The 14,626-nt window shown below is 45.2% G+C and overlaps 1 protein-coding gene across 1 annotated transcript in view; it reads right to left on the bottom strand.

Annotated features, from left to right (window-relative positions):
• The window catches only part of COLEC12 (collectin subfamily member 12), a 150,109-nt gene that overhangs the window by 17,993 nt on the left and 117,490 nt on the right, over positions 1-14,626 (bottom strand). Inside the window, exon 4 of the mRNA XM_050939212.1 lies at positions 2,301-2,399. Within this exon, the coding sequence (XP_050795169.1) occupies positions 2,301-2,399 (99 nt within the window). The remainder of the gene's footprint in view (positions 1-2,300; positions 2,400-14,626) is intronic.

Here is a 14,626-nt window from a genome sequence, read left to right as displayed (position 1 = left end):
GGGAGGTGCCACAGTGGTGAATAGTAAACTATCTGACCCTCACATTTTCCCCGTGCCAGCCCCATCATGACCCTGCTCCCTCCAACTCCCCTCCTAGAGCCCCCTTGCTAATATGTCCTACAGATATAGCCCCCATGTTTTAAATGTTTAAACTTTTAAAACTTTTTAAATGGGAGTTGACTTAAATAGGAATTGATAGGGCTAATCACCCCTTAGATCTGGCCCATATGATACGTACTACAGAGTACAAACAATGCTTAGAAATGAATTTGATCACAACAGTTCCAGACTACGATTAACTTAAATCACAGAACAACAGAAGGCTGTATGGGCGTTTAGCGGTAACATTCCTGTTCTATGAATGCAAACACAGGACACTGAATGACTTTATTAACATACAGTTTATGGACATCTTTTATTGAGAAGCCAGAGTTTTTTTTATGACTGAACTGCAAAGTAAAGAGCTTTCCTAGCAGCAAGGACCTCACTTAACTTACTGTAAATATCTATAAAACCTTTCCAGATCCATGAGTCCTACACATGCCTATGGTAACACGTGGTGTAACTCATTCGGTGCACTAAATGCTCCAATAACTACGTAGGTGAAACCAGACAATCACTACAGTCTCAAATGAACTCACACAGGACAATGATAAAGGACAAAAACACCACATCAGCTGTGGATGAACACTTTTCACAAAACAATTTATATCGGACCTCAGTCCTCATCCTCAGAGGAAACACTTTCAAAAGATGAGCCTGGGAGCATACATTCATAACTTTGCTAGACACTAAAAATCATGGTTTTAATAAAGACACAGGTTTTATATCTTATTACAACAATCTGTAACCCACTAATCTCCCATTTTTGTCCTCTGACTATAGGGGTGTTTATGGGCTATGTCACTTTGAATGGTCCCCTAGTTTAGCATAAGTAGACATATTCTATCTATTCAACCTTGTATTTAGCTGTGACAATCTGAGTAACTTTCCCAGACGTGAAGAGCTCTGTGTTGCTCAAAAGCTTCCCTCTCTCTCACCAAGAGAAGTTAGCCCGTTAAAAGATTTACCTCATCCACCTTGTCTCCCTATAAAACTAACAACCTATTTCAAGCAGTAAATATATATATGAAGAAAATATATCACTTATATCTTCTTTTCTTCAAAGTTGGGAGCGTGATATCACGTGGGAGATCTACATTCATAACTGCATGACTTGCACTTCCCATGATGACTGACAGTGCTCAGAGTGGTTTGAAAAAATTGTGTGTGTGGGGGGCTCTCATCACCCCACCGCCCATCTGCCTGTCTCCCTGCTCAGCAACTAACTCTGCCCCCTCGGCCTCAAATCAATCTGTCTCTGTGGTCCCCACATCAGCTTTGCCCCGCTACGGCTCTCCCCTCATCCCTCATCAGTTCTGAATCCCCTGCAGCTCCTGGGGTTCGTCACCCCACACTTCCAGGCCTGAAGGGGGCTGCAGTAGAAAGCCCTTTCCCAGGCTGGTTTTGCAGGGAGAAAAGCAGAGGAGCCATGCTGCTGCTCACAGAAGGGGAAGGGGGAAGAGGAAACAGAGCTGCTTGACTCTTTCTGCTCTTCCCCCTCCCCCACTCCTCCTGGGAGAATGATGTTGGATTGCTAAGGGAGTAGGGAAGAGCTCTCCCTGCTTCCAGCAGCCAATCAGGGGTCTGTCTCTCCCCACTCCAGGCAGTATTAAAACTGTGCCTTTCAGAGACCTGGCTTGCTTTTTAGAAGTCTTATCTCCCGGGTCTGTGACCTGTTTCCACCCAGCACTCTTTAAGCACTAATGCCTGATGAAGTTCATCTCCTACAAGTTATATTTTTGCCTCTGAGAGAGGGTTAAACATATGTTATTGTTTGAACATCTCTTGGCATGGACTCTAGATTTGGAACTTATCTGCTAAACAACATCAGCTCAAAGATTACTGGGTGGGTGAAACTTTTGTTCTTAAGAGTCTCTTCTTTTGTCCATCAATGTTTGCATCACTTTACAGCTCTGATTCAGAAAATCATTCCTATTCAGGACAGCTTGTAAGCACATCCTGAAGCCCCTTTGATTTCAATGTGGTTTCAGTGGGAATTCAGGATGTGATTAAGAGCTGTCCTGAATCTGGAACTAAAATTTAAGATTGAATGAATATGCAGGTACCTTGGCGACCTGTTCAGACAGACCTGTGGAGATCAGATCAACTCTTCTCCACTGATATCTCTCCCACAATAATACCACTCAAGGACATGCATGTAGGATGCCTTATCTGGCTTTTGGTTATGTGGAGATTACCTAATTTCTTCAGGCCACTCTCCACTTCTGAGAGTTTCTCAGCGTATCTTCTGTGGGATGTCTCCATGCCACCTGTAACGTTGTCCATTTTTTCTACAACTGGAAAATTGAGAACAGTGTTAACAGGCATGTGTAATTTTTGTAGGTATCATTGTGAGAAGTTCCAACTATGAGATATGGTGTAAGTAATGAGATTTTTATAACAAGTTATATAGAAGAACAGTAAACAAGAATGTAGTAAATAATGAAAAATACAAAATATTTGGGGTCAAGCATAGAAAATACTTAAAAACAAACAAACAATTACCTTGCTTTCCACTTAACTCCTGAGTTAAAGTACTCTGCATAACATCAGAACAGTGTGTTCTCTTCTGCTCATATGACTGTGCACTCTGCTAAGAAGTTAACCACTATGCTTCAACCAAATATTTCTTTTGATAATAAAGAAATTCATCTCATGAATGAAGATTCTTCTGAGCCTTCCTCTTCAATCAATTAATTTTTTATAATATTTAACTACTAAAGGAGCCTCATTGTCTAATGAAGGTATCCTGTATGCTTAAGGCTTGTTACCTCGCTAGCAACAGACTCCGGGTACGTCTTCACTACCGGCCGTATCGGCGGGTAGCAATCGATTTCTTGGGGATCGATATATCGCGTCTCATCTAGAGGCGATATATCGATCCCCGAACGCACTCCTGTCAACTCTGGAACTCCACCAGCGTGAACGGCGGTAGCGGAGTTGAGAGGGGGAGCCGGGGACATCGATCCTGCGCCGTGAGGACGGTAGGTAACTCAATCTAAGATACTTTGATGTCAGCTACGTTATTCACGTAGCTGAAGTTGCATATCTTAGATCGATCCCCTCCCCTAGTGTAGACCAGCCCTCCCACTCGCTCGCCTGTGGGCCACTTCCATTTAGATGGACCAAATAATTTTCTGATCCTTTTAATCATTATGAACTGCATCCTAACTACTAAATGTGGAGGCTATAGAACATATATCAAGTGCTGTTCTTAAAGAAAGCCTTCTGAAAAGTGATGGAGCTTTGAAACCTCTTGCTAACAGCATAAGGACATGTAATTAAACAATGGTTTTTAAATAATTCTGATTTGCAAGGGTTTAAACTATGGTCATTCAGCCCAGCCTGGACACATGGCTGTTCTTGATTTGCTCTTGGCTTGGGGAGGTTTGAGTTGTTTTCCTGGCAGTTACGTATTCTGTTGCTTTTCATGGCAACAGTATGGGTACAGAAGAAGGAGAGAGCCCGAAATGAAGTGTTCCAGAAGGCTCAAAGTGCTAAATATGTATTTATAAATTATTACAAGCAAAGGAGGAAATTGAATGCTTCAGATGCTAGATTCTGCCTTGATAGGGTTGCCAACTTTCTAACTGCACAAAACTTAACGCCCAGGCCCTGCCCCTGCCCCTGCCCCAAGGCCCCACCCCTTCTCCAAGGCCCTGCCCCCACTCACGCCATCCCTCCTCAGTCTGTCACTCTCTCTCCCCCACTCTCACTCACTTTCACTGGGCTGGGGTAGGGGATTGGGGTGCAGGAGGGGGTGAGGGGTCCGGCTAGGGGTGCTGGCTCCAGGACGGGGCCAGAAATGAGGGGTTCAGGGTGTGGGAGGTGGCTCTGGGCTGGGGCAGGGGGTTAAGGTGTGGGAGGAGGTGAGGGCTCAGGCTGGGATTGCGGGCTCTGGGGTAGGGCCAGGGATGAGGGGTTTAGGGTGTGGGAAGGGGCTATGGGCTGGGGCAGGGAGATGAGATGCAGGAGGGGGTATGGGGTGTGGGCTCTGGGAGGGAGTTAGGGTGCAAGAGGGGGTTCTCACCTGGGACAGGAGGTTGGGGTGTGGGACGGGGATTTGGGATCCGGCTCCAGCCGGGCAGTTCTTACCTCAGGCAGCTCCCGGAAGCGGACGGCATGTCTGGTTCCTATGCGGAGTGGTCAGGGGGCTCTGTGCACTGCCCACACCCGCAGGCACCGTCCCTGGATCTCCCATTGGCCACAGTTCCTGGCCAATGGGAGCTGCAGAACTGATGCTCAGAGCAGGGGTACTGCGTGGAGCCCCCTGTGGCTACTCTAGTGCCTAGGACCAGGGCATGCCAGCCACTTCCGGGAGCGGCGCAGAGCCAGGGCAGGCAGGGAGACTGCCTTTGCTCTGCTATGTTGCTGACCGGACTTTAGGCAGCTCAGTCAGCGGTGCTGACCAGAGCTGCCAGGGTCCCTTTTCAGTCGGGCATTCCAGCTGAAAACCAGATGCCTGGCAACCCAATGGCTTGACCTTCAAGTCCATGTCCATTTTCAGTTTGGTGTCTGTGTATTCAAATCACAGACAAGGCCAGAAGGTTCTGTCCTATACCCAGATTATTTTCCTCTGGGCAGGGAGGATCTGCACCACCCCATGAGGGGTTCTAGAGGACATTGTGCTGCACTGTGTCACTCCTCCAGCCCCCTAGCATGCAGAAGAAGAGGTGCTGTACCACGCCTTTGGATGAGCCAGTGTGGAGGTAGGGGACAAAGCCATAGCCCTGCTTCTTCCCTATGCCTTCCCACCCTCTTTGAGGTGATTTGTAACCTGGCAGGAACTACAAAAGAGCACTCCCTGTGTTTCCCCAAGCACAAGTTGGAGGGACCTTTGTACTGGGAGCAGCGGTGGCTGCAGGCACCAGCACTCCAAGCACATGCCTGGGATGGTAAGCTGCGGGGTGTGCCCTGCCAGTCCCTGCGAGGGCGGCAGTCAGGCTGTCTTCGGCTTGCCTGCGGGAGATCCGCTGGTCCTGCATGCCTGCCATGCTTGGGGTGGCAAAAAAGCTAGAGACGCCCCTGACTGAAAGTATAACTTCACGAGCCCTCCTCCTACTCTTTGCATTCATGCAAAGGTTACACACAACCTGGCACTTTAATTTGTGGCAGCCAAGGGGTCCTTGTCCCTTTATTAATCTTCCATCTTAATCTTTTGAAGATACGTACATGTATATAGGAGGATTTTCATGGGTCCATGTTGCTTCAAAAACCGAACAGACAGCTAGGGCTACATTTATCCCTGGGCTAACTACATTGAAGTCAGGGATTACTTTGGCACTGTCACAGAGTGATAGCAAGCAGCACCTGACCCAGCACTTTGATCTCTATATAACCAGTTCGGGCACGGGGGAGGGCCTGATTACAGAGAGGAGTTCCTGATTACCAGATCAGGTTGAGGCTGGGTAGCTAATAAGCTAATTTACAAGGAGCCAGGATAAAAGAGAACAGGAAAGGGATGGGGAGGAGAAGTAGAAGAGAGGGAGGCTAGTAGAGCCCAACAAAAGGGAGTTTTCTGGAATTTATAGGAGAGCAAGCCCAGGTGTAGGAACAACTACTACAAAGTGTGGTGAGTCCTGTGATGGGGACTGGCAGTCAGGTAGGCCTCTGCAAGATGGGCCTACAGATGACCCTGACTTGGTTTTGGTCATGTCTGAGAGAGTGGCTATGGGAGCAGGATAAGATAAGAAAATTTGGGCCCTACAAATTTCAGCGCTTTATTTAACAGGGTCAGGCAGCCTACATAGCTTTTGTGATGAGTAGGCAAGGGACTACAAACTGGTAAAAGCGACCAGCCTGGACTGGGTGGCCTTTAGACTGAAAGGTACCGGCAAAAATGTCAAGTTGCAAAGTGGACTGGGGGATTATGGACCCAGGCATTTGCCCAAAAACTGACAGTGGGCCACTCATTAGCAGAGGCTGGACATCCAAAGTGGGGCTGCTATTATGGACGCTGTCGTTCTTGAGTCTCCTGGAGAATACCCGGAGATGGATTAGGCAGCATCATCTTGTCACTCGAGATGCGGCAGTTAAATTTGTAGAGGCGGACATTCCCAGAGGGAGTTGGCAATTTAAAGGTCTGGATACAGGGGAGGAAGGCCAGAGAATCTACATCCAGAGAGGGCACCAAGAAGCAGATGGAGGAGCCCAAGAAAATATAGACAGGATCTTGAGCAATTGTGTGGGTGGCAGGGACATATGACAAGAGACTGCCCATATATGGAATGTAGGTTTACAGAATTCTGTGTTTGGACTAGGCCTCTCAGGGAGGGATTAAAAAGGAAGTTAATGGCCACTTCTGTAATGCTGGGGATAAGGTACCAAAGGGGTTTGGTAGACACTGCCTCAGCCTGTTTGCTAATCAGACGCAAGTTGGTGAAACCCCACCAGACACTTCCTAGAACAAGAGTGAGGCTTGAATGTATACATAGGGATAAGAAATTCTGCCCTATGGCACAAGGGCCTCTGGAAGTTCAGGTGAAGTTTAAACAGAAGCTGGCTGAGGTAGTGGGTTGGTTGTCACACCCCTTCATGTTAGGCATGGACTGGAACCCCTTCCCATTAGAAAAGCAAAGGGGTATCTGGAAACCCCAGAGGGATGGAATTTAACCCATGGGGAAGGGAAAAGAGCCATTAAACAATGAAGGGTTGGAAAATACTAGACAGGAGAAACACAAGCCAGAGAGAAAGTAAAGAAAGGAGAATACCCAGTGAAATGAAGTGGGAGGGGAAAAATAAGGAAATCGTCTCAGGAGACAAAGATAACCTGAGCTCATTAACAGTGGTCAAGCGGTTATTGGAACAGAGCAGTTCCAAGGGTTGATGGAACAAGCAACCATGGGAAGAGGAAGGGAGGCACACCAGTAGATCCCTCCGCAAAACAAAGGGTGAGAACACGGAGAGTGACCCCTCGTGTGAGGACCTGTGGGCTAAAGTGGAATTATGGGGACAACTTCCACCCATCACTGCCCCATCACAAGCCCCAAGGTTTCATGAGGAAATTGAACATTCTTGGGTGGAAAGCTGCCTTGTTTCTCCTTTCCATAATGCTAATGAGCCAGCTAGAATGCTAGGATTTCCTTGTCCTCTTCACGACTGAAGTCTTAATTCACCAAAGCCTTTAAGCAGGTTCGTAAATCTACTAATTTCAATGGAACTTAAGATGTGCTTAAATGCTTTGCTGAATCAAGGCCTTAATGGGCATTATCACACCAGTTATGGTTCTTGTTAATCCCTGATGAAAGCAAAAACTTATTTTTTCTATATGCCAGTGGTTCTCAAACTTTAGTAACGCAAAGACCCCCATTTTGAGTTAAAATTTTGCCATGGACTGCTAAGTCTCCTGCTCAGCCCCAGGCACCGCCCCCACTCAACCCCTTCCTCCAAAGTCCCACTCCCACCCAGGGGCGGCTCCAGGCCCCAGCACGCCAAGCTCGTGCTTGAGGTGGCATGCCACGGGGGGCGCTCTGCCAGTCACCGGGAGGGCGGCAGTCAGGCCACCTTCAGCGGCATGCCTGCGGAGGGTCCGCTGGTCCCGCGGCTCCAGTGGACCTCCCGCAGGTGTGCCTGCAGAGGGTCCGCAGGTCCCGCTGCTTTGGTGGAGCCGTGGGACCAGCAGACCCTCTGCAGGCACGCCTGTGGGAGGTCCACCACAGCCATGGGACTGGCGACAGGCATAGCGCCCCCGGCAGCATGCCGCCGTGATTGGGGTGGCGAAATGTCTAGAGCCGCCCCTGCTCCCACCCCACCTCTTCCTGCCTCTGCTCCACCCCGCCCCTCTTCTTCCCCATCTCTTTCCACCCCCTCTTGCAAGTGAGCACGTTCCCCCTCCTACACCTCCCTCCCAGCGTGCAGGAGGTGCTGGGAGGGAGAGGGAGGAGTTGAAAGAAGGGAACAAGTTGATCAGCGGGGCCCACAGACCCCCTGGAGTACCCTCGCAGCCCCCCAGGGGTCCACAGACCAGAGTTTGAGAAATGCTGTGTTACGCAATACTGATGTATTTGGGGAATGAACATATATTAGTTTAATATTAGTTTTACGGATCCCATCAAGTCAATGCAGACTTCAAATAAACAATAAAAATGTTTCCATGATTCTTAAAAAAAAATTCTAAATGTTATTTATGTGGATTATTGCATTCTCCTGAAGTGTTTTAATAGAAAGGCTACCACACTGGTATACATATGTGCTGGGAAGTGACACTGGCAATAAAGAACTGTCTATTCTATTTTCATTATCTAAACTCAATAAAACACAGAAAGAAAAAGCTTTGTTTTTAATAAGTGTTCTCTGTGTGGAACTCCCACTAAAATCTATGGAAGAGCTATGTCTGGAGCATTTACAGGTTTAGACCCCAAAAGCATAAATGATGAAAAATAAATGATTTACTATTCTTTCAGCTACAATAATATATATTGTATTAATAATAATATGTATATTGTATATTCATAACCCCAGGTGAGGGATTTCAATTGAGTTAAACAGATATAAAACAGATGTAATGCGGTGGTAAATTAGGCCCTTGATGTGTAAAGACAGACAGTAGGTGAAATTTTTACCTTCTCTCTAGCTTGTTTGCACCAGATAAAATGGTAGAAGCAACATAAAAGAGCTCTAAAAGTCTCCATTCTAGCTGAGGAAAAATTCCCCTGGTGCAAACACTGTGGAAGACAGCTGCAAGGCTGTCTTTCTAAGCCCCCCTTGTAAGCCCTGGCATCCAAGGCAGGAAGGACATGTCAAGGCCAGATCCATAGCACACAGTGCTGTGGAGACAGTGGCCAGTATTGAGGCCTGGAGGCCAGCCCTGAGGGCTATCTAAATTACCCAGGAGCAGGATGAAGAAGTGGTTTAAAGCCACTGATGCTAACAGACTAGGTGACAGCTCATGCCAAGGCCCCCTAGGCTTCACTGAACACTGACAAGTGCATAGTTGGAAACCAGTCTGGCTCACCTGTGTGTTAGCATTGTTAAAATAGATCTTATGTTTATAAGAATGTGTTTTAGTATTTGGATTTTATGAAATGCTTGTGAGTTGCTGCATGCATTAATCTCACTTAGAATGGCTGTATCCCATGTTATGAGGTAATATTGAAGTGTTTGCTATGAAACTGGAAACCCCCACAGTCAGGAGAGAAGCACGAACAAATGTGAAATACTAGTTTACCACAAGAGGTGTCAGCTCCTGCCAACAATAGAAGGCCCATAGACATCAGATGAACCATTTGGAACATCAGAGGACAAAAGACTCTGTTGATTGCTCCCCTCACACCCATAAGGAGGGGACATGTACAAATCCTTGTCCCATCACTGTTTGAACTCTGGGGAAGGGAATAAAAATCCCTGACCAGAAGGATCTGTATCACTATGCTGCCTGGAATTTGGAGAGGCAGTATTTCTATGCATAAGCAAGGGATCCCCAAGCTGCTTACCTAGGGTTAGCCCTAAAGGACACACAGAGCTTGCACATCACAGCAGGTTCTTTTCCTTTTTGAAACCCATGACTGTAACTCTTGTGTGTATATATGTTCACCTGCTTTAACTTTGTAAATAACCGATTTCTTTTTCCTAGTTAATAAATCTTTAGTTAGTGTATCACAGGATTGGCTACAAGCACTGCCTTTAACCGATCTAAGATATGATTGAGTTGGGGTAAGTGACTCGTTCCTTGGGACTGGAAGTAACCTGAATATAATTGCGATTTTTGGTGTAAGGGACTATCTATCACAAAGGCAGGCTTGCCGGAGTTGCAAGGTAGACCTGAGTTCCCAGAGGGACTATATGTGTCTCCATGTCAAGGCTGTTATAGTGCTTGAGGAGTTCACACTTGATACTTGGTTGGTGAAATCTAATTGTAGGACACAGCCAATCCAGGGTTTGTGCCGTGGTTTGTAACAGTCTGCTCTGAGGCTAGCACTCACATTCATGAGCTACTCCAGATAACCTGACTGCCACCATAGCCCCCTTCCCCTTTTTAGAGGCACAGGCACAGAATTTCACCCAGCATATATTTAATATTGTTGATGAAAAATACTGGAACATATTTGCAGGGCTGGCGCTTCCATTTAGGCGGCCTAGGCAATCGCCTAGGGTGCCAGGATTATTGGGGGGGTGGCATTTTGCCGGGATGGGAGGCAGGCGGCTCCGGTGGAGCCGCCGCAGTCGTGCCTGCGGAGGGTCCCCTGGTCCTGTGGTCCAGTGGAGCTGCCGCAGGCATTCCTGCCGACGGTCCGCTGCTCCCGCGGCTCCGGTGGACCTCCTGCAGGCATGGCTGCGGCAGCTCCACCAGAGCTGTGGACCAGTGGACCCTCTCCGCAGGCACTACTGCAGCAGGTCACCGGAGCCGTGGGACCAGAGCGTGGGGCGGCGAAATTGCCATGCGCCTAAGGTGCTAAAAACACTAGTGCCGGTCCTGCCTATTTGGGATGTTGAAGTAGTTTAGGCTCAAACTTTGGTACATTTTATAATCCACTGTGGCCTCAAGGAATTAGTGGAAGTCAGATCTGCAGAGACCTTTAAAACTAGGCTGGGTGCAGCAGAGTGAGAAGGCTGCGGGGCAGCTGGTTACAGCTCCAGGATGCAGATTCTAGGTCTGGTTTTTATGCCAGCCTGGAGTAAAATAGAGAGACGTGGAATCTGCTTTAATCTTTGCAGACTGACTGGCCCCTTGAGGTGCTGTCGGCCAACCAGGGAATGACCAAGTGCAGAATGTTCCAGCCATGCCCCTTCCTTTCCCTGATATGATCCTTACACTAGTGGTGGCAGTAGGGTGCGACATGAGCTAAACCATGCCGGTTACATACTTGCCAGGAACATGTAGTTGCTTTTTGGCCCACACATGCCACTTAGGCAGCATAATAGGGCCAGAGCATAGCAGGAAAACCAGCTGGTTTTGGAGAAGCTAAAGTTTTTGGATTTGTAACTTTCATCAGAGAACAGTTATCGACCTTTGAGAAATTTGACTGGCTAGCACATTAGGTGTAAATTTAAAAAATGATTCTAATAACGGACAAACTGGAGACCTGCCCATAATTTATATTTTTTGCCAAAATAAATAATTTGCTGAAGGGGTATAACAAGAGGCCTTATAGAAACTAGATACAACCAGCCAAGATGGCCGTGTCTGAGCTAGGTCCTTAAACCTTTGAAAGATGCTCATCATCATTAAAGGATCCTCAGTGGTCCAGTTCCTAGAAAATGCATGAGTCTAAAGCCTATGTGTGTGTGTAACTGGAGATAAGTTTTAAGTAGCAGCCCTGGATCAGATGGGCTAGATCAGAGAGAGCTCTGGACATGGAGAGAAATTTTGCTGTACACTGCAGCACGATGCTCAGAGGGCCACTAAAGAGGGTAGTAAGCTGTTAGCTATTTACTTCATTAACTGAGACTACTTCGTCTAGTTTAGCTGATGAAAAGTGCAAACTCAGCTATGTTATACAAACCACTTCTTTTGTTTCAATTCCATTTTCTGTCTTTAATAAACTTTGTTTTTGTTAAGATCACTTCTGTATGGGCAATTTTACACAGACATCCCTTGAGATGCAAACCTTGCAACCAATTGCTGAAGGGTAGAGTGTGTCTGGAACCTATTTCGCGCTCAGTCTCAGATAAGAAGCATGGAAAAGTGTCTCATCCCAGTGAGTTGGGTTACAGAAGGACTAAGCAATAGATGAGAGTTGTTGTCTGTACTAGTCACGAACCTAAAGATATAAGCTGCAATATAAAGGTCTACTACAAACTGAAAATAACCAGAAATTCAAATTTCAGGCTGATATTCAAAGAATGTTTACTCCTCTTTTGCCATGGAGTGAGCAAGAGTATAATCATTAACTTTAAATAGATTAGTTTTACATTGACTGGTGCCAGAGGAATCTTAAGTACATACTTTTGTATCTAATTTCCTTAAGAAAACATCTGGAAAACCAAGAACACTATTTTATTAATGTTTTTAACAGAAAGAATTAAGTTTCATTCCGAAGGGAAAGGAATAGTAAACTCATCTTGCAATCCCTTTCAGACCTTGATATTTAATTCATGTTTTGGTTTCAGCTTTCTATGGTTTGTTACAGAGATTTTACAACTAATTTGGAGATTTATTCTGTTTATTTTGTATCCCATAGAGTTATTTTTCTTGCCAACCAAATTTAATCCATTAATTAGTAGTTCTTGACTTTTTTTTTAATAACATAGGATAGCTAAGTACCATGTAGGAAACTAAAAGTTTTAAAAGCAGCTTTGGGCATTATAAATATAAATCAGTGTATTGAAAAGAATTCTAATGGAACATAACTAACAGATTGGAAGAATTCCTGATGCTAGCAAAATTCTATCTTTCACTGTAGTATCACCATACAAAGAAGAAACTGAACTCTGAGGTAGAGGGGACTGTTGTAAAAATGTATTTTACTTTTCTTTTGTGTCCAAGATTTAAGGCCTAACTCCTTAGAAACAAACAAAAGTATCATAACAGCTCATTTGGGGATCAAAAATCATATTTTTTTCTCGTAAACTGGTATTTCTTCTGATTCACAGTGATCGGTAAGATCTATGTAAAAAGCCAGCTGACCAGTGCACAGGATTCAAGTGTGAGGACAAAAGGACAAATTCATCCCCAGTGTAAGTCCATTCACTTCAGTGGAATTACTCAAGAGATAAATTTGACTCAAGGAGTCATTGTCTTCTGAAATGCAGTGGAACAGACAGAACTGTAAGAAATATGCTCTGATATTCAACCTTCACAATGAAAATAAATATGGGTGACAGGAGGGATGTGGAGAGTAGAGAAACAGGAAGTTGAGGAGAGTGCTGAACTGAGAATGGATTCTGGGCCAATGCCACACTTCCCTCCCCTGAAATTGGATGTGGTGGGCCCCCAAGTATGACGACTGAATGAGATGTACATCTTCACACAACCTCCGGTTTTTTCCCTTGCGACAATGGGCTAAGAAATTCCTCTCAGTGATGCCAATGAAAAATCCCAATGCGTATTACTGAGATGGAAAGATGACAAAATGGTTGTAGTCATCCATGGAAGTGCATAATGGAATGTAGTGAGGAAGTAGAAAGAGAGAGGAAGGCCTTGAGCAGAGTAAGAAAGCCAGAACTGGAGGCATGTGGAGAGAGAAGCCTGAAAGTGTAGGGTAAGGAAGAGTGAGAAACATTTAGGTAAGGGTCTCCTTGTTTGCTTATTCCCATTCAGAGGTTTCATGAAGAAACAAAGAAATTGCCATAGCAGGTCAGTTCAGATGCCTTATAGTGATAGACACAAGGAGTTCTATCTATTTAGCTTAACACAGACAAGGCTAAGGGGTGACTTGATCACAGTTTATAAGTCTCTATGTGGGAAACAAATATTCTATAATGAGTTCTTCAGTCTAGCAGACAAAGGTATAACAAGATCTGATGGCTGGAAGTCGAAACTAGACAAATTCAGGCTAGAAATAAGATCTATAATATAAAACCGAGGACAATGAACCATTGGAACAACTTCCCAAGTGGTGGATTGGATGTTTTTAAAAAGAGATGCTGTAGTTCAAAAGGAAACATTTAGGGGGAGTTCTATGGCCTGAGTTATACAGGAGGTCAGACTGGATGTTCACAATGGTCTCTTCTGGCCTTGGAATCCATGAATTAAAGGTCCAGCTGGTATGCTATCTCTGACAGTAAGCAGCATCAGATTCTTCAAATGAGTATGTAAGACCCCGGAAAAGACAGTTATGCAATAGCATGCCTAATATGGAAGCTTCTTCTGAACCTCAGGCAGTTAGTGGCTGGCTTAACATGGAGGACTGATATCCCATATAAGAGCCAGATCCTCAGCTGCTGTAAATTGATCTATGCCAACTTAATCTGGTAAGGGTCTGGCTCTGTTTTCATCCAGCTAATGTAACTGGGAACACCTAATTGACCTTTCATTTATATTCATACACCAACATTGTGTCTTCTCTTATGAAATCTTCTCTCTAAGTCGTCCTGATCATTTTAATTTTTCCCATACAAAAGTCCTTTCAAGCCTCTAAACTGTGTTTGCTGCCTTTCTCTGCCCCTTTCCTATTTCTACTATTTCCTTTTTGAGGTGACGTGAACAAAGCATAGAATCAAAGGGAGTGGGACTCAGTGTATATAGTAGTCCCATTGTAATAGTTTCAGCATTATTTTTCCCTTTTCTTAATACAGCCAAGCTTTTAACTGGCTTTTTTCCCTAACCAATACTGCACAGCGAGCAGATGTTTGCACTGATCTGTCAAGAATGATGCCTATATTATTTGGTGGTGATAGCTGAATTGAATAACAATATGTATGTGAAGATCAAACTGTTCTTTCCAGTGTGCATTACTTTGTACTCATACATAATCTTCTCAGGCAAAACATTGCTTAGCATTGTTTGATTCTTTGGAATTTCCTCAGTCTTCAAAATTTTTTAAAGTCGTCGTAAAAACTGATGAATAAGCAATTCATCAGTTTTGGCACCGCCCTGTTTACCCCCTCTTCCAGATCATTAAGAACAATATTCATTATACTTTTG

This window comes from Gopherus flavomarginatus, chromosome 2, assembly GCF_025201925.1.
Source record: "Gopherus flavomarginatus isolate rGopFla2 chromosome 2, rGopFla2.mat.asm, whole genome shotgun sequence".
Taxonomy (NCBI): Eukaryota; Metazoa; Chordata; order Testudines; family Testudinidae; genus Gopherus; species Gopherus flavomarginatus.
This window is presented reverse-complemented; position numbering and strand designations above follow the sequence as displayed.